This window comes from Gallinula chloropus (assembly GCF_964237585.1).
Source record: "Gallinula chloropus genome assembly, chromosome: 2".
Taxonomy (NCBI): Eukaryota; Metazoa; Chordata; class Aves; order Gruiformes; family Rallidae; genus Gallinula; species Gallinula chloropus.
Window position 1 is genome coordinate 23,091,110 of NC_140086.1, and position 21,121 is coordinate 23,112,230.

Sequence of the window (21,121 nt, forward strand, 5' to 3'; positions counted from 1 at the left end):
AAAGTTAAAACCAGACAACTACAGATTTGCTACTGGAACATTTACGAACTATGCAGCTTGGCCAAGGATCAGGAAACTTTCTATCTTTTTCATATTTTATATACACTTGTGTCCTGCTCTGTTCCTGAGATAGCGCAGTCCTTTCTCTTTTCTGCTTCCAAAGTATTGCTACCACTTGTTAAAATACCTCCTTGTACACTCTAAGTGTCCTCCCATCTGCTCCACATTCACACTAGCATCAAACCACTGACTCTGAGCCACACCTGCCCTTCCCAGCTTGAGGGCAGGAGTCCCACATCATTAATTTTTACTGCTAAAAACTGAGCATTACCTCTTTTCAGGCCTTCTTCTTTCATTTGTTTCAAAGGGGATGGACCAAACTCCTCCTCCACAGGCCGGAACATCCTTTTCACCAGGACACTGCTACTAGAAAACACACAACAGGGACCATGTCACAGTAAAACTCTGCTCCCAGCAGGAGAACAGACAACAGCAGCAGTCATGACTCACTCTGTACTCTGGCAAAAAACCCTCCAGCTACTCAAGTAGCACCAGATCAGAAACTGCAAGGATTTAGCTTTTGATGCTTATCTGAACTCTCCAGGCCTCTCAAATTGCCCGGACTGGCTGGGACAGGTGACAGGAAAATACACTCCAATGTTACATACTATTTTGAAAACCCCAAAGGCCCTAAAGTGTTTAATTATTGAGGGAAGGAGGGTGGGGAGAGGGAGAAACAGCTAATGAAGAAGCTGAACCCACGTTTACACACTGATTCACCCCCTCTTTGGGAACAAGGAGACAGCCTCAGGAAACACCACCACTATTTCTAAAATCTGAGACCATACAAGTGAATGAATTCAAAAGGAATAACATGCTGAGCCAGATCCAGCCCGAAGCTGTGACAGAGAAGCCGAGGACTGAAGGCACTGTGGCCGCCCTCCCCTCGGTGTAACTTTGTCAGGACTTGGTGTCTCCTTCTAGTCTTGGAGGAGACAACTGAGGCCAGTGTGCTTAGTGCAATAAACCCCTTTGTTTCTCCAATTCCACCATAAGCCTTATGAAGAACATTAGCTTCAAAAAAGGAACAAAAAGGGCCTCTCAATTTCAGGTCAATGTCAGCTGCGTGTGCCTGGCCACTCCTTACCACAGGCCACTTTTTGCAGGCTGATGTGAGTGCAGTTGTCTTACTCCAAACTCCCAGATCTGAGGGTGCTCACTTGGGATTCAAGCAACTTAGGCAAGTATGGGGCTTGCACACATTACAGTTAATATTGGCTGAACTTCAGTCACACATATTTAAGCTCTTATTTCATGATAGCTTTACATGAGGGACATTCTGCAATTCTTCCAGTCCCCACAAAGCCAGATAGGGTGTGCTCCCATTCCCAACCTTCCCCCTTCCCAGGATCTCCCATTCTCTTTTTGCCTTTCTCTTCTTGTGCTTGAGCTTTCTCTGTGCAGTTCCTGTATTTGTCACATACACAAAGAAGCACTGACAAACAGCTTTCAGGAATGCAGTGAAGCTCAGTGCTTCATTAAAAAATTCCTGGCTTTAAATTATTTGAGAGCCCTTAATGATAAACATAAATAAAAGACTCTTTATCATCATATATAGTCCTTTCCCTGTATGGAAGCTTATGGCACCTTCAACTGTTTTACTTGGAAATGTAATAAAATAATAGATATAAAAAGCAGCAAGTTCACATGAAGGAAAAGAAAATTACCATAAAATAAACATCCCTTGACCAGTTCTACATATTAATCACCTACCATTAGCAATGGGAGAACATGAGGGAAGGGGGAGAGAGGGGATCAGTTTAACCTGATCTCACATTTTGTGCCTGCTTTCTGTGAGTTTGAACTGCAAACTGCAAAGCTTGTGAAACAATAAATGTCTTACCCTTCTCTCTCATCATCTGTATTGTAGTAAACCTAGGAAGGTGGGGGGAAAAAAAGCAACAATTATTCCCAAAACTCAGGCACCTGCTTAACAGAGTAACTTCAAAGGGGAGAAAAGAGAATGAGTGGTTTGCAGTTTTTCATCTGTTAAAAATATTTTTCCTTTTATAAACCACAAACATCTCTAGTTTTAATTGGGATCTGGAGAAAGGACGGCCTGAAAAGACCTCTGCTGAATATCACCGAGAAGAAATATATCAAAGCATTTTGACAGACATTGCCCTTTTCCCCTGGTTTATATCATTTTCCCAATTATTTTACAACCCTCTAAATCAGATCACTACTCACTCAAATTACCCCTAATACAATTTAAGCCACAACACTCACAAGCTTTTGTATGTATTTAATATTGTCTGAAAATCTAATTAAACTATAAAGACCAACATTAAACTACAGGCCTAATGGAAATACAATTACTAATGGTACAGCTCAACTTTTTTGCACAGGCTGTGGGCAGAAGCTCCAGTCCAGACCACTGCTTTGTGTAAATAAGTACAGCTCACAGTCACTGGGACCGAAGTTAGACAGCAGCAAACGTGGCTAACAGTAGCAGGGGAGGTATAAAACTCACAGGCTGTTGTCAAAGGCTTTACAGAACAGTCAGCCAAATTCCTCACACCATGCCCACGCCGTGGGTTGGCACCTACAAGCGCACCAGCATTCCAGCTGCTGAGTTCCTGTGGAAGCGTGGGGCAGGGCACCAGAGCCCCGCCTTCTGCTGGGACAGAGCGAGGCACCTCGGGCAGGCTCCCAGCACTTGGCTGGCGAGGCTCAGAGCACACCAGGCTCTGGAGGGGAGCCTCCCCTTCTGAACCTGGGCAGTGGAAATAGCTCAGAGGGGTCTCTCTGTGAGCGTGCCTGTGTGCAAAGCTGAGGTCTGTAACTCTTTCTGTGACCAGATCCTGAAAAGTGGCTACACTTTCATAGTAAAACGTTCCTAAATAATAAAATGTCATAATAAATCATCGTTATATTAAGTAAAGCACAAAACAATTGAAGTCTGGGATAGCAAGAATGCTGATACTGCAACCCACAGAGCAGTGAAAGACAGGGCTGAACATTGCCTAAGAGCTCACAAACTGGCGTATCTTCCCGTGCACTTAGAACATTATTCACAGGATTACATATACTAAGGAATGTTTCCACCTTCTCCTGTTTTGAGACAAATCCATGTTCTGGTTTGAAAGCCATGAGGACAGAAGGTACCCAGCACTGAGATGTGAGTGGGTGTCTTTCCAATTCTGGAGAGTCAGTCAGTGACAGCTGTGACTGCAGTGTCTGTGCTCTTTGTGCTTTGCTCTACCACAGCTCTCACTGCTTCAAAAAAATGACAATTTCAAAATAAATGGCAACTTCAATATTTTGCAGCAAGATGCATCTAAAATTTCCTCTTCTACTATTTGTCTCTATAAACACATGCAGAAAGGTCTCATTCTACTCCATGAGGCATTAATAAAGAACAGGTTCATATTGAAAAAATTGTCAGAGCTGACCCTCCAATTCAGCAAGCAATAAAGTAGGACTTAAAAGAGTCAAATCGGCAAAGACTTCCTCATGCTTGCTGGTGATAACGACTCCATGACTCCTGCACCAAGCCAATACTGGCTACTGTATTAGCATGGCGGATTCTTACTTTGGAGAGTGAAAATATTTATTCCAAAGAATTCCTAGATCTCTAGGTGATGCCAACAGAAAATGGGCAGTGGTGTTTACGAATCATCTCTTGACCTCCTTGCACTGGTGAGAGCTCTGTCTGTGTTTTCAGTTCTCACAAAGAGGGGGATCTCTGCTACCACAAGGTGGCACTTCATTTCACCGAGCCAAACAGCACATTCAAACCCAGATCTCCTTTCAGTCACAAATCAACCTTCTATTTCAAAATTCTTGCCTATTTGTTTCATTCTTTCTTCCTAGCAAAAGAATGGCAAAGCCATCACAAACACAAGCTAGGCAGTTGTTAATGAAGTATAAGCTCTTTTTTTTGCACCCAGAACTCGGAAAGGCACTTGTCTTTTCTAAGATCTTTTTATGTGACTCACCAAGAGCTGCATTTACAAAAATCAACAGCTCCCAGGAATAATGCTTTGTTTTCCTACAACCTGCCTCGGAGCACATATGGCCTATAGCAGGTGGGCATCGGCTCATCTCACTATCATTTCCTACCTGTCCAGTTCTTTGTAGGTTTCCAAAGTGAACATCTGGTATGAAGAGGACTGGTTGGGAATCCAGGTCAGCCATTGTTTTGAAGAAGGTGATATCACTCTTTTTTTGCAGAGGGAGTGCACTCAACTTCCCTTCAGCTGCTAAGAGGATCGCAAAGCAATGTGATTATGAGAGGAGGCACGTGGAGCATGACTTCGCCCCAAAACAGAAAGGCCCATCTTACTCACAGTTATTACAGGAGGCCTGGGACGCCTGACCTTTGCCCTTCTTCCTGTTCTGCTTCCTCTCTTCATCTCGGATTTTTCTTTCTGCTCCCTGATGCAAAAAAAAATACAACCCACAGATATTATCCACAGAGGCCACTCTGAGCATCATACCCTGCGACGTCTGGAACTACAGCGACGGACACATCAGGAATGCTGGAACAGAGACTGGTTATCCCATCACAGATAAATCTGTCTGGATTGCTGGTAACATGCCAGCTTCAGAGCAATCACCTGTGCCCAGAACACAGGGCACAGCCAGCAAGAGGAACAAAATCCACATTCTGGCCCGAAGGAGACGGGAGAGGCGGCTCAGGCAGCGTGCAGACTGCAGCAGGGCTGTTGCCACCACGTCTTGTGCAAAGGGCACCCCGAGCCCGGTGTCTCTGCGCTGGACAGAGTGCTCAGACCAAGCACTCTGCGTACGCACTGACGTAAACCACCTGCAGGATTGCTCTCCTCTTACATCACGTCTGTGCTAAGCTCTTCCCTAAACTCTCCTCTGCCCACCCTGTCTGGGGGTGGCATTTCTACACTGTGGCCAGGCTTGTACAGGCCTTTGAGATCTGCCAGCACAAAAAAGACTATGCTGACAGCTTGCCAACAGCATGAGGGCTCTTACAGAAACAGAGGCATTTCAAACAGGGAGAAGCCCTCCAAAACTGGAAAGCAATGTAGCACTGCCCTATCAGGCCTCAGGAACTGCTGGGAAGTTTTAGGCTTCTGTTATGTAAATACACTCTCAACAAGTTTAGAAAATAAAACTTGTTATTGACATAAAAAGCAGCAACACCTCCTTTGAAGTCCTTCTAATTTACTTTATAAATATGAATAGCCAAGTTGTGATGGGTATTAGAGATCCATATGCTCCCAGACAGTCAGCAAGATTTTTTTCAAATTAAAATTAGAAGTTTATTTAAAAGAAAGGGGGGGGGGGGGGGTATGGAAAGCAAAAAATATCCACTCAAGATGGCAAAATTCACACATAAACCAATGCACCAAGCTTGGAAAAAATGCAAGGAAAGATGTACTTCTGGCTGTGATATATCAATAGATTTCCAGAAGTTGAAAGAAGTAGAAGAAGAAACAGCTCTTTAAAAATCATGAAGGTGTCTAACAGAAACATTGCCTCCAGACCCAGGTCCCAGTCCAGTTGTCACTGACCTCAACCACAGAAGACAAGGGATTCAGAATCACACCCTTATCAAATCATTCCTAGGGGTACATTTATATCTTCAACAGCCACCTGTTCTTTGGCAGAAAGGGGCAAAAATATGCCTCTCAGCCACTGTCCTGCAGAAGGCACATTCCTGAGAGCCCTGTGTGGTGCATAGCAGCTCTGCCAAGCAGGCACGGCCCTACCTGCCGCTCAGCGATGCCTCTCTGCTGCTCACAGGTGGCAGGATGAACCTGGGAAGCTGGCAAGCACATGGCAGCAAGCAGATTTCCTCTCAGGAAAGCAGAAACTAAGGACAACTCAGCTTTTTATACACAATAAAGAACGTGTGTTTTGTTGATTTTTCTTTGATATTACCAAGTTCTTAGTTACAGAGAAAGCTTCAGGGCTTTGTCTTCATTTATTTAAGGTGAGTCACCCCCAGGTCCTCTAGGGTGCAGGCAATCTCTGGGCAGGGCAGCCATTCACACTCACCAGCAGCTATTTGTGCCACAGCCACTTTACAAATGTGGCAGCTGCAATACCCACAGAACTACCCACCAGCCCTTCTGAGCTATGAGCATCCCACGTGGCACATCGCAGGGGCCAGCCAAGCCCACCTGATGTTCATCACTGCCATAGGTGCTGAGACAACAGGCCATAATAAGATTTTTGCATACCAGAGGATTTCTGCTGAACAATTTCCACAGCTGAGCCATCTGACAACTACCTAACGAATCAGAATTTGCAGCATATCTGTTCAGGACAAGAAGAAATGACCCTTCATAGGGGACTATAAATTAGGCTCTGACCAGTCAAATAATCAAATAGTTTTTCACTGATGTCTGGACTTGCACAAATGCAACGAGTGCTTCTGCTACCAACCCTTAGCAAAACGCAGCCTGTGAATTTAAGCTGATTCCAAATATAGCTTTTTTCCAAATCTCCAGCTTGCTTATGTCTTTCACTTTAGCTCCAGCCTAGCGAAGCCCGTACCATCAGAGGGACCACTCCCATCACCACTATGAGACTCGTGTACACACCTGTTCCTGGTTCAAGGCCAAAGTGTTCCACATCTGGCAGCACAGGCCCATAGACTTCAGCTGCCTTCTCTCTCAAGATGAAGGTTAACAGGCAATTAGATTACTCAGTACCCTGTGATAATCTGTTTTCTCTATGATGATCCATACAGAAGAGGATCCTGCCCAAGAGGGCAGGAACTGCATATATTTGAAACAACATGTAGTTTTTCAGAGTAAAGAAACAGGGATTAATTTATTTGATTCCAGAACAATGTTATGGTCAAGTCAAATGCTTCTGCTTCTTTTCAGCAAGGCTAATCACATATAGAAAAATCAAAGTATCTCTGAATCTCCAGTTCCTTCATACACAGTGGCTAGAGCATCCTGCAATATATAAATAGGCCTGGTAGCAAGTTTCCCTGACAACCTACTAAAGGAATAAAAATTATATTCTCCTACCATAATGCAGCATCAGTGATCTGCACATGATAAAAAGACTGCAAGGGCAGCGAGAATAAGCAATGAGAAAACAAGAAGTGCACTGAACAGCTGCTTTGAAGATCTACCAAAAAATAAATGGACAGAGGCCTGGAGAAGGAATAGGGAGCAAGCACACGATGACAACCTTCACAGCCTGTATCTCCACACATTTATGTCACAAAACACACACTGGATCTGAGTTCGTGCTGCTCTCCAGTTTATATGTAAATGAAAACTTAATTTAAACAACTGCATGAGTAAATACTAAAACTAAAATACATGAGCACCACTTAGCTAAACATAGCTTTATTTCTTCAGGGGTACTCTTTCCTCAACAGCTATGCTGTATTTAAGCTGGAGGAAATTAACCTATTGGCAAATGGTCGTCTTAAAAACTGGACACCTCTACCTGTGATTTATTCAAGTCAACATACAAACATACAATAGGCACCACTCACTGCAGAAAAAATGTTTGTAGGACCAGTCACACAAGGAAACACTTTTTCTTCCATGTTTCAAGCCAAGATACATTTCAGTACTTAGCTGGAGGAATTTACCGTGTAGTTCCTCTGATCCAGATGACTGTTAGTTAATCAGGCAGCTATCTTATCAGCTCCTCTTTGCAATTGTCAGATTGGGGCACAATTACAGAATCACAGACTGGTTTGGGCTGGAAAGGACCTGAAAGATCATCTATTTCCAGCCCCCGACGGTGCAAGACACGCTTTGAGAATGTATAAAAATGAGTATAGATTTGCTGGGGTTTTTTTAAATGAGCCTGTAATACGGTTTTTACTTATCACAACAAAAAGGTGGGTGATAATCGGCTCTGCTTCCCAGCCTTTCCCAGAGGGCAGCACACCCCGACTGTCACTAGAGGGCGAGTCACAGGCTCAGCAGAGAAACTGAGCCAGGACCCTCCATTTACCAGCACCCCAACCAGTGCCAGGGTTCATTTTGGCACCTTGGAAAAATGAGGGTACCCAGCCCCACCAGCTACTTTCCTCTGAGCACCACAAATCCCCCTAGTGCTACCAGCAAGTGAAAATTCTCCATTTGTTTAAGGAGAAGCAGGACTCCATCTCTTTCCAAGAGCCAATTAGCACAAACCATCATGTGAATTGACCTCAATAATTTTCATTCATTTGCATTCATTCAACTCATTTTCAACCCTGCTTTAAGTTAAAAAGCTCTCTGTGTGTGCATGCATGCATGCATTTACATTAAACAGATATATACCCCATTATTGATACCCTTGAGCCCTCCAGTTCCCACTTTCAATATAGTTCTGATGTTGGTAACACTTTAACTACCCCCATGATATTTTCTTTTACTTTGAGACAGTTTTGATTAAAAGACTCAACATCCATTTCCTGCTTTCTAGTCTGGATATCTGAAGTACCAATTATGCCAAGAGATGCAATGAACATGTATTATTCAGAATCTCTACCAGTTGTGTCTACAGGTCACCCTTCACGAGTTTGTGCTCTGAATTTCCTTCCTTTTTTTCAATCAGATTTTACTAATTGCTTTTCAAAAACAGGTAGATGAAAATAACTTGTTACTTTGATATTTACTGAGCTTCTAACATCCAGCTGTAGCTTCAAATCTCTAAATATTTGACATTCAAAGTTACAATTAAAAGCATAACATTTTGACTGCAAGAAGATCTCAGTGCATACATTTACATTCATTACTTTCAAAGTTTTTGCTCCACTAACACAACTGACTGATTAGCCCTCAAGATCCCGTTGTCAAGACAGCAACAAGGGAATGAACTAAAAGAAGGGAAGGAGCAGAAGCACAGAGACCTGGAACAGTTGAACTCTTACCCTTCCATTAAAAAGTTAATGCTACATATTGCCTGGGGCATGGCCTTTTGCCTTCCTATTCCCACCTGTAAGATGGCAAGACTAATTTGGATAAACTTCCAAGTCACTTAAATAGATGTAGGCTGCTGAATCCCTGAACCCTGACTATAATCCAGACATCAGCTCTCCCATGGAAGATCTTTCCCAGCATGGTTAAAGTCATCAGCTGGCAGGTGTTAAACACAACCCAAACATGGTCAGGCTCACATCTAAAAATCATCACTGAGAGACTATTTCTGACCAGCTGTTTCTACTCAACGATACATACAGCTGACCATGGCACTGTCAGATTGTTAAGGCATGATCTATGTTGTGGTGCTGAAAAAAATCTTACCAACTCACACAAAGGCATAGGAAACCCATTGTAAAAGAACCAAATTTTGCAAAAGGATGAGAGAGAGAGAAAAAAAGAAAAAATAGTTACTGAACTATAAAATAGGAATGGCTAATTGCAACTTTTGTAGTTTACTTTTAAGAAAAATCCTTGCAACATTAAAGCTTCCAAACTAACGGTTTGTAATCAAGTGAGGGGGGGAAAAAAACCCCATCAGCTGCATCACTGGGACTAGGTGCTTCCCACTGTATGGAAAGAGAGCTCAGCAGGCCTTTCTGAAAGGGGCATTTCTCTATCAGGGACCTCGCCACCTATCCTGGCTGTTAGAGCCAGAAGGGATGTCATCATCAGACTGATGCTTGCATGAGCATTTGCTCAGCACTGACCTGCCAAGTAGGGATCTTCATGTTTGTGCTTTCTGTGACTTTTTTGATATTCCTGTATCACGACTTATAACATGCTGTCCTTAAACAGCACAACTATTGCTCACAAGCTGAGGAATCAGGGCCAAGAAAGCTGCAAAGCAGTGAAATAATTACATTACAATCTGTCAGCTTGATGATATAGCTGGTCCAAATTCTACTATGAAACACATCTCTTTAGGGAAATGAGAAACATTTAATTAGGTCTAAAATACAGTAATATTAAACTACCTAACAAGGTTTCACCTCTATCCATGGCAATCGTGCTTTCCACTTACCTTGTCACAAAAAACCTTGATCTGGCAGTAGGCTCGGTGGATGGGTTTGTTGCTGCGGTTGTTGTAGCTGTACGTATCAATCTGAATCATCAGAGGAAGCCCTTTTACTCCTTTTTGTGAGGAGAAGTCTGTGCTCAAGCAGTTCACCGTGATGAAAATCTGTGTGCCAGAGAGATTACTTTTTAAATGTGCTGCAAACAACTATTACATTTCTGGAAACACGTGACAACAAATGGGAAACTAAAAGCAGATACCCCACACACGCCCAAAAATCAATTCAGCTGCAATCCACACACTGTCAATTCACCCATTTATTCTCCACTTCTGTCCTAAGTCCAGCAAAGATGCTTCCGTGCTGGAAAGAAGGACAAGCTTTTAAGGTGTGTATCAATGGCTTCACTTTGGATCAGAAGTTCACATTTGAAGTGCTTGATTTGATTGTCCCAACTTACTGCACTTTGGTTCCCACCAGAGAGCTCAGAGTGCATAAGCCAGATTCTTTTTGGAAGACCCAGGCAAGATGTATCCTAGGAACACACCTCATGCTCCAGCTGCTAATGGTTGCTCAGTCTGTGGGAAGTGACTAAAGCTAAAACATCCTACAACGTCCCTCATGTGGATGTCAGGTCTTTAACCCTGACTTGTTTTACTCTACAAAACTGCTCTGTGTATTTGTTACTATTTGTTAACATAGACATAGCAAGATAATCTTGCATCTTTCCTTTCCAGCTGCCTTTTGGTCTGGCTTGTTCTTCTGACAGCTTAGAATTTTAATTCAGTGTGGCCAAAGACAAGTCCTATCCTTTTTTTCATTTTAGAAATTCTCTTCATGCTCATCAGCAGTAACACCTTCTCCATCCCATGAACAGATAGTATTAATCTTCACTTTAAGGGTCCTTCATGGTTGGTATTCAATTTCAAAAATGCATGTCATTCTGCCCTTTAAACAGGGAAGGAACATCTCAAGCATCTATAACGCTACACCCTACCACTTCTGAGAAGTCCCCTTCACCATGCAACATCCACACAACTTGATGCTGCCCTCAGTTCCTGGCAAGCCCTGCCTGCCTTTGCTTCAGAAACCTATCCTGTGCTTTCCTTCTACACCCACGTATGCCTGTTGAGAGCCAGGAGTCACCTCCTGCCCTCCACCCTCCATCCATACTACAAAACAAGGCATGTCTCGTCCGCATTATGTTTGTACAGCACCTGGCAGAAGGGTCTCCCACAGACTATTTTGATGCAAAACAAGCTGCACTTGTGAACTAAAATTTATCACTGAATCTTCAGTCCAGAGAGCATGCATGGAATTTGAGATGAAACCATACTGAAAATTCAATTGCTCTTCCCATTGATGAGTATGTGCATTACACAGCAATTTGGACCAATTATTTATTGACCTGATTCTACTTGTCACTTTTCCTCAGTTTAAAAGGCAACAACAAAAAACCCAAACAATGAACTAAGGAAAAGGACAGAGAAAACCACCAGTATGTGCTTTCTGGACCAGGAGGACATGAAGCCTGCTCCAGCCGAATGAGCACACTCAAAAAGGAAGAGATCATCAGGGTCTCTCACTGGGCAGAGGAGGTGCCAACAGGTCTCTGAGGTGTGGGAGGGTTCAGGAAAAGAGAGCATGAAGGAACCACTCCCAGATCCACAAGTGGAGGGGAAAAAAAAAAAAAATCACCAAGCCAGTTTGAGTGACCAGAATACTAATATCCCTAAGAGAAAGGCGGCCGAGAATAAAGAAGGGCTGGGGTAGAGCTGGTGGGGGATGTTTTACTCTGATGGCAGAAGTTAACACTGCAGCCAGGTTTCTTTACACGGAGCCAGAGCAGCTTGTTTGCCTGACTGAGCTAATGGCACCTCCACATTTTTGCTTCTGATTGTATCAGAGAGCTGCATTTACAAATGAAATAGTTGAACTTTAACTGCTGGGGAAAGGAGGGAGGCGGGGAAGGGCCCTGGGTGAAACTCTGATTTTGAAGCAGATAATGTTATTTCTGTTTCAAATTACAACCTGGTCTCACCAGCTCCAAAGGTAAGTGTGGATGTGGGTGCATATGCCTTTGAAATACGATGGCATGAATTTTCATTTGCCTTCAGACTACTTTACAGTATCAGAGCAGTGCTTTAAACTGTGTATGTGAAGACAGAGCAGCAGAATGAGGTCCAGCACAAACCAGAATCTGGTCTTGCTGTATTTCAGCCTGTACTTCTGCCCACGGATTTTCCAAACTGTTTAATAAAATGCAAGAGGGGACATGCAGACTTTACATCTATCAAGCAATTTCTGCATCCACCACCTTTGGTGCACACTCAGCTGAGAAGTAAAAGATGGCCTTAATCAGCTACATACACTGTGTGTCATGTCTTCTGCTGCCTTCAGAAACACAGAGGAATAGGAGGGGCTGGGGAAGACAAGACTTTATCGTTTTAAGAGTCCCCATACAGCAGTAACAGATTATTCAGCATGAATAATAGATCGATGCTGTAAGATTCAATATCCCGGTCCTGACACCGTAATATATCAGGATCTCCCTGAGGAGCAATGACTGTATGTTCATGCACCATACTTTGTCGTATCATTTGCACCTTGTGGATAGACAGATGGATTCGAATTAACACAGATCATTTATTTTTGGAAAGTTTTTCTGTCTCCTCTCAATCTCCTCTTAGCTTTCTTTTAGAGTGTAACACTGATTTTGGATTCGGAAAACACAGGGAGAGGGGGTCTAGGAAGGTATAAGTTCTGTTACTGGATTTTAAGGGTGTGTTTATCTTCTCATGTCTGAAGATTTGCATCAGTTTTAACCCTCTGGACAGTTCCTTTCTCTCTGCCCCATCCAGAAAGCTTTGTCCCTTCAAGGCAGTGGCTGAGGAACAGCCTGTCCAAGCACAGCCTGCTTACACCCCTCACCTCTCCCTTCTTTACAGTTCTAGTCTATAACACAGGTAAACTCCCACCCCTCAATGAGACAAGAAGCAAAACAACCCCATGGGTGGACATGAAAAGATGAAGTCCCATTCTTCCTCTCTTGGAAGACACCCTGGCTTAAGAACCTCTTTTGCTCTGGTCTCTTGCATGGTAGAGTCACATGGTTTAAAAGAAAATGTAGCATTCAGCAGAATGACAGTAGCAGGAATAGAAATCGCTGCTTTTTTCCCCCCCAGGGCCCTGTCTACACTTGACTTAGAACTATTTTAATGGATGTGACTATGGCTGTACATGAATTCATTAGCAAACTTTTTTTTCTCCTGTGCAAACTAGATTTTAGTGATGTTTTGCTATCAGGAACAAGTTTGGGTTGTCATTAGAGTGATGTCTTTTTTTTTAATGTCAGCATATCTTAGATTAGAGCAATTAATGATAGAGTTCCACCCATCTAGTCTCCAGCTCAGGCATGTCATTGGCAATGAAAAACTAATTCGGTGAAACATTTGGTGCCTGAGAGTTTCAAAACTGGCCTAAAGATAACGACAACTCTTGTTTGTTATAGAGCACATCTAGAAAAAGCACACTCTCTTTTGGGGAAGGCACTCCTCCACAGTGTAGCTGCTATTATGTGAATTACTGACTGTTTGTTAAACACTGCAGCATAATTAGTGATGTACAAGACACAAACACAGTAACCTGCCTTAAGAGAAAGCAAGACCCAGAAATGCATTTCCCCTTTTATCATTTAATCCAGCCAACATGACTCCCGCTGCGGTCTCTCAGCTTGTACACTTTAAAGGTCTGCAGTTACGAAAGCTCTAATATAAGCCTTTTATTACTATTTACATTTCTGGCTCCCATCATCTCAGAAAGAGCCAAGAGCAGAAGGGAGGGAAGAGTGTGTTACAGTGCAAAATCAGAAACTTACAGCAATTTCTCAGCTGAATACTGGCAATACACAGACTCTATGCCTGGGTGATGGGTCTTTACAGAATCCTGTTTTGAAGGGGCTCATCCCTCCAGAGTGTAACAACAAAGAGTTAAATGACTTGTCTCTTAAATGACTAACATCAATCCCATCATTCCTGGTACACACAGAAAGTGTGGTTTTACAGTTTCTCCTGCCAGCCGTTACCTTATAAATCCCACACAAAGGTAAGACCTTTGTTTTACTTCAATACGAATGTCTCCAGCAAATGTTTACACTGCTCTTTTGAAGCTTCCTCAACCCTCACCACACCCTGGCAACTACATAAAAATACCATTTGCCTTGAATCCCAGATGCAAACTTAGTGAACCATTTGTATACACTGAAATTTCAACATTATTTGCTACTGCAGGTTAACTCTTCTTTAATACATGTGTGTGTGCATGACATACAAATGTATTTTTAAAAATATATGTGCACGCATCTACACAGACATGGTGTATTAAGCCAGTTGCCAAGTCTAATCCTACAGAATTCCTGATACTAATTCCCTAAAATAAAAATATCTTACTCCAACCTTTAAATTTGGAAAGGAGAGAAAATATTCATTTCCTCCCTACTGATGCAAAATTGGATACAAGTTAGGAAGGAAATTAACAATTAAGAACAAAATAATTCTTATACTCATCAAAGCCTGTCCTAAGTATTGCTGGCAACATTAAAGAAATATGAATTGTCACAGTACTAATCTCTGAGAGACCATGCTGCTCTATCAGGTTGATTTTACAGTTGGGCCCACTGGAATCATAGCTCACTTTGGCCCACAGTGTCTAAGAACCTAATCCTGCAAATCACTCACTCATTGAAAACACAGCTTATTGCTGTATGGGCTATGCCAAAACTCATTAAATAACTGGAAAGGTTCCCAGAGGCTTCAGCGTGCTTTGGATTAAAGATCTACCTTTCAGTTAAATATAGCAGGACAATGATTGCACGCAAGTATACACAACAACTGCACAGCACACAACTACTGTACACACCAAAAAGCATGTGCCAGCACCTGCCTGAGTAACAATCATATCCACCAACATGTCTGTGTATCGCATGTCTGAGCTGCAGTGCTTTGCAGAACTCACTCATTTCTTGCCATCACTGAGGAGTGATTTTTGTCTGATTTGAGATGACATTTTTCTTCAGCCACTGTTCACTGAGGCCACACCTTTGAATTAAGGTTAAAAAGTACTTTTCATAAAAATACATGATTAACGTATCACAAGTATTAATTGGAGAGAAAGCATAGCTCACAGAGCTGGTGTGATTTATAACAAAGATATTCTCCTTTGACCTGGAGAGTCCTGGTTCTTAATTATCTTTCTTGCACACTAAATTCAGTCAGCAACCAGACTGCAAGCAGGCAGATGTATGTCTATCAAAAGTGAAGTTGAGCTCTGTTCAAAAACCTCCAATTGTGTCAATCAGCCAGATGCTGCAGCAAAATATACTGGGCAACAGCAAAGCAACTACCTTCTAGCAGATCATAAAAAGACTTTTAACAGTTGGTTAAAAAGTCAGTTGGTTCTTGTTAATTGTTGTTTGTTTCCTCACCTTTTTATAAAGAAGTCCTTTAAAAATACCAAACATAGCATTCAGGGTCAACCAAAGGGAGCCAACAAATCACCTTGCCCATAAATGCTGCATATTTATACAGAGAAGCAAATAAAGGAATGAAACAAAGATGGACTGTACAGAAAGTATTCTCACTTCTTACCTCTGCTGTCTTATTGAATGTTACTTTTGTCTCGAGGCAACATAAGGAAAAGTTCAACATGGCTGCAGACCCTTCCCCTCGTTTCTCTGTATTATGCTCCGAACCACAAGACTCACTCTAGACAACAATCCCATCAGAAAAGGATTCTAGAAAAAGGAATGGATGTACCAGGCCCAGCTCTCCTCTGCCAGAAGGCAAGGGTACTGCTGTTGCCAACCAGACAAGGGATAGGAAACATGAGCAGCATGGTGTTTCTGACTTTGGTGCTGTTCCCTTAGCCCACAGAAAGCAATGGTGAGATTATTCCACAGCTCAGCACGTGCTGTACAAGATTCCCTCTTCCATTGACTTGTTCTGCCAAGCAGCAGTTGGAGGACAAGGGACCAAGCACAAGGAGCTGGAGCCAACACTGCAGTTCCCTTGACGTTACTGAGGCAATCAAGAGAGGCCTCTGCCTCTGCTCTCGAAATGCCTTTTCTTCCACATAAGATCCCACTGAGATGCTGCCTTACAAACCCTCAGCAGACTCACTGTTAACTGGCAGATAGATCCTGGCTGTCACAACAGCACTGTTATACCCTGGTTCTGAAGGGCTTCCAGGAGGAGGGTACTGCTCTGCTTGCATGTGGGAGGAGAAATCTGGCTCGAAATCAGCTGCCCTCCAGGCAGAGTAGGAAAGTGAGAAATCCAATGCTCCAGATAAATCTTTCTGGATGTGGGATTTAGTCTCCCAGGAGAGACAGGGATATTTGGTTAGGTGATTTCTGCTTCTTCTGTTTGATTTTTCAAGATCGCTCCCCTGTGCACTTCCAGCGACCAGAGCGTTTTCTTTATTTCTTCTCGGGCCAGTAGAGCGCTTCATCATATCTCAGAGGCCCTGGACAGAACTGCTCTGCGCCGCTTTTGTCTGACTCAGAAGAGAAAGGTCTTTGTGCCTGTGAGGTTAGTTTTAATCTTGAAATTACGGTGAAAAGGGAAAACAACACTGAGCAGAAACAATGGAGCCAGTTTAAAGATCATCGCTCAAAAAGCTTAAGAAAGGAGCCTGTAATTAGGCCTTGAAATTCTTCATCTCTCTTGGATGAGGTAATTGCTGGAGAAAAAACAGCCTTCAGTGACGTGCCTCACAGTCCACAGCTTTCAAACACCGCAGGGGCATCCTATGGGAATCCCCAGACCCAGCACAACTGGTTATTGTATTTAGACTCTCCAACAAGCGCGAGCGTGTGGGTACGTGCAGGCGTAGGCAGGGAGGGAAACGCTGTAGTGCACAGTGATAAGCTTTCCGTGCAGGTACAACCTGATTTACGCCTGATAGCCCAATACCACAGCATGTTATGAAACCTCTTACTTTTATCAATACATTTGCAGTTCAGGCTCCCAAGAGATCAGATATTTGATAACTACCCCACAAAATAAATACACATGAGCCAATTTGCATTTTAATGACTAGTTCCTGCAGAAATACAAGTGGCTTTCTTACATTTCACTCCTGACACTTTTCATCCAGCAACAGCAAGAGTCTTTACTTTAAAATCTTACTATGTTTTATTCCCAGGGAGAGTTGTGCTTTTCATGTTCTGGCACCCAAGGAAGGAGCAGTGTGAGATTAGAACACCTGACATTAGTGAATGTGACTTTCTTGCTCCTAGATCAAGGTGGTGTCTTGCTAAATCTGGTTTGCAGCTGCAAATACAATGTGTTCAAGAACTGCCAGCCCTGGCAATGGGGGTGGTAGTGCCAGTGGGATGAGACTGCCATGCACTAGCCCTGGTTGTGCTTCTGTGAGGGGAACTCCAACGTGTATGAGAGCCCAAACCCCTATTTGCTTGCATAATGATCACATGCACACAACGGTCACCTGTTGTGACTGCAACCAGCAACACACCGCTGTATTTTGAAATGGAATCTCATAATAATGCAATAACTGAGGCGGTGAGAATGTAATCACTACATGAGTAATTACAGCACCATTAGCAACTGGGCCAAGTACAACTCTGTTTACCAAGGCCAGCTTTTGAAAGAGCTAAGTGGTTTTCAGGCTATTGTCTTTCCTTTAGTGCTCTATTCTTTTTAAATGTGCATCAGAGATGAAAATCCCTGTTGCTACAAACCTCAGCACCTTCAGTCAGCAAGTCAGGACAGCGAGTGTGCTCAATGCATCTCTTGCAGGACTCACTGGATGCAGTCTCTCTAATGCTCTGTTAGAAATGCAGTGGGGAAGCATGCATGAAGATGTCTCTGTCTGTGAAAGATCTTTAGCATTACTTGAGTGCTAGGCATTTTGTATTCAACATGAAAATAATGTGAAGGAGTCTGCTAAGCTCAGTCTATTTGCTGTTTATTATTTCTCCATCCCTGGGAATCCCACATTACCCCCACTCATTTTACACGGCCTATTTCCCCTAGTGTTTGTTTTTCAGGGGCCACCTTCTTGTAGTTACTGGCAGCTTTTCATTTCCCCTACACTAGCCCATGCAGCTGAAACACTCTGCCACCCTTTGGATAATCTTATCTATAAGAAACTTGTTAAGGTGCTCAGCTGCCCTGGTGCATAGGTCCACTGCAGCAGTCACATCCCCAGATGCAAAACCCTAATGTCTGAAGGTACTTCACCATTAGGACAGACAGAACACAGCAGTCTTCAAAAATACTTTCATTCCCAATTGCAAGGACAGTCAGTGTAACGCTAAAAAAAAAATAATGGCACAAACACAAGGGAAGGTACAGTCTACCTTACAGAATATTGATTATTGGAGGAGTTAATAGTGTAGAAAGGAAGTTCATAATTCAGAGAAAGAAAACATTCACCTTGTGTCCTACACTAACTTTGCAAGTAGGAAAAAAACTTGTACAGTTTCTCAGGCTGGGATATTTTAAATGGAAAATCACTGAGAGGCCACGCAAATAAGAAACCACACTATGTCTCAATTTGTCAATGATACAGGTGTAAGTGCAGCATCACCCTGACAGCCACTGCATACTGTCCTGCCTTGCATGGATGACCAGAATCCCTGGGGCCAGTGACAGACCAAGCTCTCTCACCTCCACAGACCCTTCTTATTTATTTAAAAGAAGTGGAACAGTGACCAAGGATGGATGGTACTTAAATGGATACCATCTGTGTGGCTTTTCCTCACCTTTGCCTCCTCATTGACATCCCAAGTAAAGGACACAGCATTGAATGCAATTTCTTCAATATTCCCAATGGTGTTAAAACTCTCCTTGTAATCAGCTGTAAGAAATAAGAAACAAAAGAGTTGTGAAAAAAAGTTTGAACTTTCTCTTTCATAGTACATCTTTGCTTTTTCAGCTGGGTTGCTTAATGCATCAAAACTCTCTCTTGCATTATTTATGTTTAAGTATTAATAAGCTTAATTGCAAAGTGGTAATATACTGCAGCGTAAATTTTATGCATAGCACATCACTAGCCAGCGTTCTTGCAAAATATTGCTTGCTCTCAAAAAGGAATCAGTGGGACTGTGGTGGGAACAAGTGAGTGCATTCATTAACTTGGCCAAGGAATGACCAAAACTGGAAAATTAACTAAAACCTATTGAAGCATTTAAAAGGGACTGTTCAAACAACTGTATGGTAAATACTACAGGAGGTTTCTAAAAAACTTAAGAGCTGTCATTGAAGGAAGTAACCAGTAGCATACATTCCTTGGCCAGCCAGTTCAACTTTCCCAGGAATTACTGCACTGGATTCTGGATCTCTACTTTTAAAAATAAAAATAATAATAATAAATAACAATAATAAAAAAACCCACAAAACGCCACCAAGATCCCTCCCCAAAGTGTGTATGAGACCAAAATAGCAAACAAACAAGAGCCTTTTTACGTGGTCTGACTACAAAACCTGTGCCCTCTTCTCACTGCTTTCCATGGGGCTGTTAACATTACCAATAAGCCAGCACGTTAGAAGGAATGCAAAGCAAGAGGAAGTCCAGCGTTCAAAGATGACCCACCCCCTCACCAAAAACAGCAAGGGCAGAAAAACATGAGACAGGCAACTTCCAGGTCTTCTCTAAAATCCGAGAGAGGAACAAGCCCACTTTTTCTCCTCCTTTTGCCAGCCAGTTCAACACACTTTCTTCCTTTTGATGGCACATTAAGAGAAAGAACAGGTTTGCAAGGAGGCAGTATCTGCTTGATTAAAGGAACTTGCAGAGTCTTCAGGCACAACATCAGCTATCTCTAGGACATACTCATTTCCTTAAGAATCCCTCCAGGGCTGTAATGGCTGTAACTTGGTGCCAGAGGGCTGTGATTACACCATGCAGCAATCCTGATCTAACATTTGCCTAAACCTGGCTTAATTTTTAGCTTTGTAATCGATTATAGAAAGAGGACATTTTTTAATTCCATAAATGAGACATCCAAAACGTTTCAATATTTATTTCTTTGCCCTTCAAAAAAAAGCCTCACAACCTGTTGGTCTCTAAGAGATAATTTCCAGGTAACAACTGTTTTTAAAATAACAAAAGCATTGCTGTGAGAAGAATTATTTAACATCTGAGATGTGCAATCCATACACTTTTCTCTCATTTGAAACGCAGGGATGCTGGCATTTCACTGGGAAAGTAAAACTGTGTGCCTGGGATATATGAATGATTTTGGATACAGTAAAAATTCACTGTTCTGTCCATAGGCATTGCACAAAACTTCTGGTGATGCAGCAAACAAACAGTGTTTGAGAGGGCAGAAAGGCTTCTCATTCCCATCATGAACTCATATCTCCTTTCTAACTGAAGTCATTGGCTTCACTATCTAAATTCAGTGTGGGGATGCAAATGAGAGGAATTAGAAGACACACAAGTAGTTTAATATGCATGTGCACACATCCACCCACCCCTGAAATTTATGATTCACCAGAAAGTGCCTCGTGCGACTGACTGCTGCATATGGGCGTGCTGTGTAGGTGCTCTTTGGAAAGACACGAACAAGATGTCTTGTAAAGACATGTGTTTTCTTCTCCTAAAAGGCTGTCAGAACCTTACAACCCACCAACCCTTCCCCCAAGACATACCTCCACATTCCTAATTGCCACACACAAATCTCATGGAGTGTCTAAGCAATGTGCTGTTTAAAAACAGAAGTGCATCCTATTCCCCTCACTTTACAGACAATTAAAGAAGGATCCTCAGTAGCTTAAGAAAGCATTTACATCCAAGGATACTTGAAAGTTGTTAGTGTGACAATTTTTTCCTCTTCTGCTGCTATGAGCTACCAGAAATAGAAAATTGGGGTTCTTCAATAAGCAAGAGACAGCTGTACAAGAGTTATTTCCTCTTTTGTTGAGTAAGCTGCATACTAAAGAATGGCAAATTTCAATGCTAAAGACCAATCACTTGCATGCATTATGTACCATTGTAGCAGTTTTTGTATTTTGCACATAAAAGAACACAAACTATCCTAAAGAAATACGACTCTGGAGCACATATAACCCCAAATCAAAGCTTCCATACTTACCCTTTGCATCCATGTTTGAACCTATTCCTGTATCTGTCAAATTATGGTATTGATTCTAC

The 21,121-nt window shown here is 42.5% G+C and overlaps 1 protein-coding gene across 1 annotated transcript in view; it reads right to left on the minus strand.

Moving 5' to 3' along the window:
* The window catches only part of GRHL2 (grainyhead like transcription factor 2), a gene marked incomplete at both ends in the record, with an annotated part of 52,668 nt that overhangs the window by 12,068 nt on the left and 19,479 nt on the right, over positions 1 to 21,121 (minus strand). The window contains 6 exons of the mRNA XM_084280261.1: positions 332 to 426; positions 1,904 to 1,935; positions 4,126 to 4,262; positions 4,353 to 4,440; positions 9,952 to 10,110; positions 18,729 to 18,823. Of these exons, the coding sequence (XP_084136387.1) occupies positions 332 to 426; positions 1,904 to 1,935; positions 4,126 to 4,262; positions 4,353 to 4,440; positions 9,952 to 10,110; positions 18,729 to 18,823 (606 nt within the window). The remainder of the gene's footprint in view (positions 1 to 331; positions 427 to 1,903; positions 1,936 to 4,125; positions 4,263 to 4,352; positions 4,441 to 9,951; positions 10,111 to 18,728; positions 18,824 to 21,121) is intronic.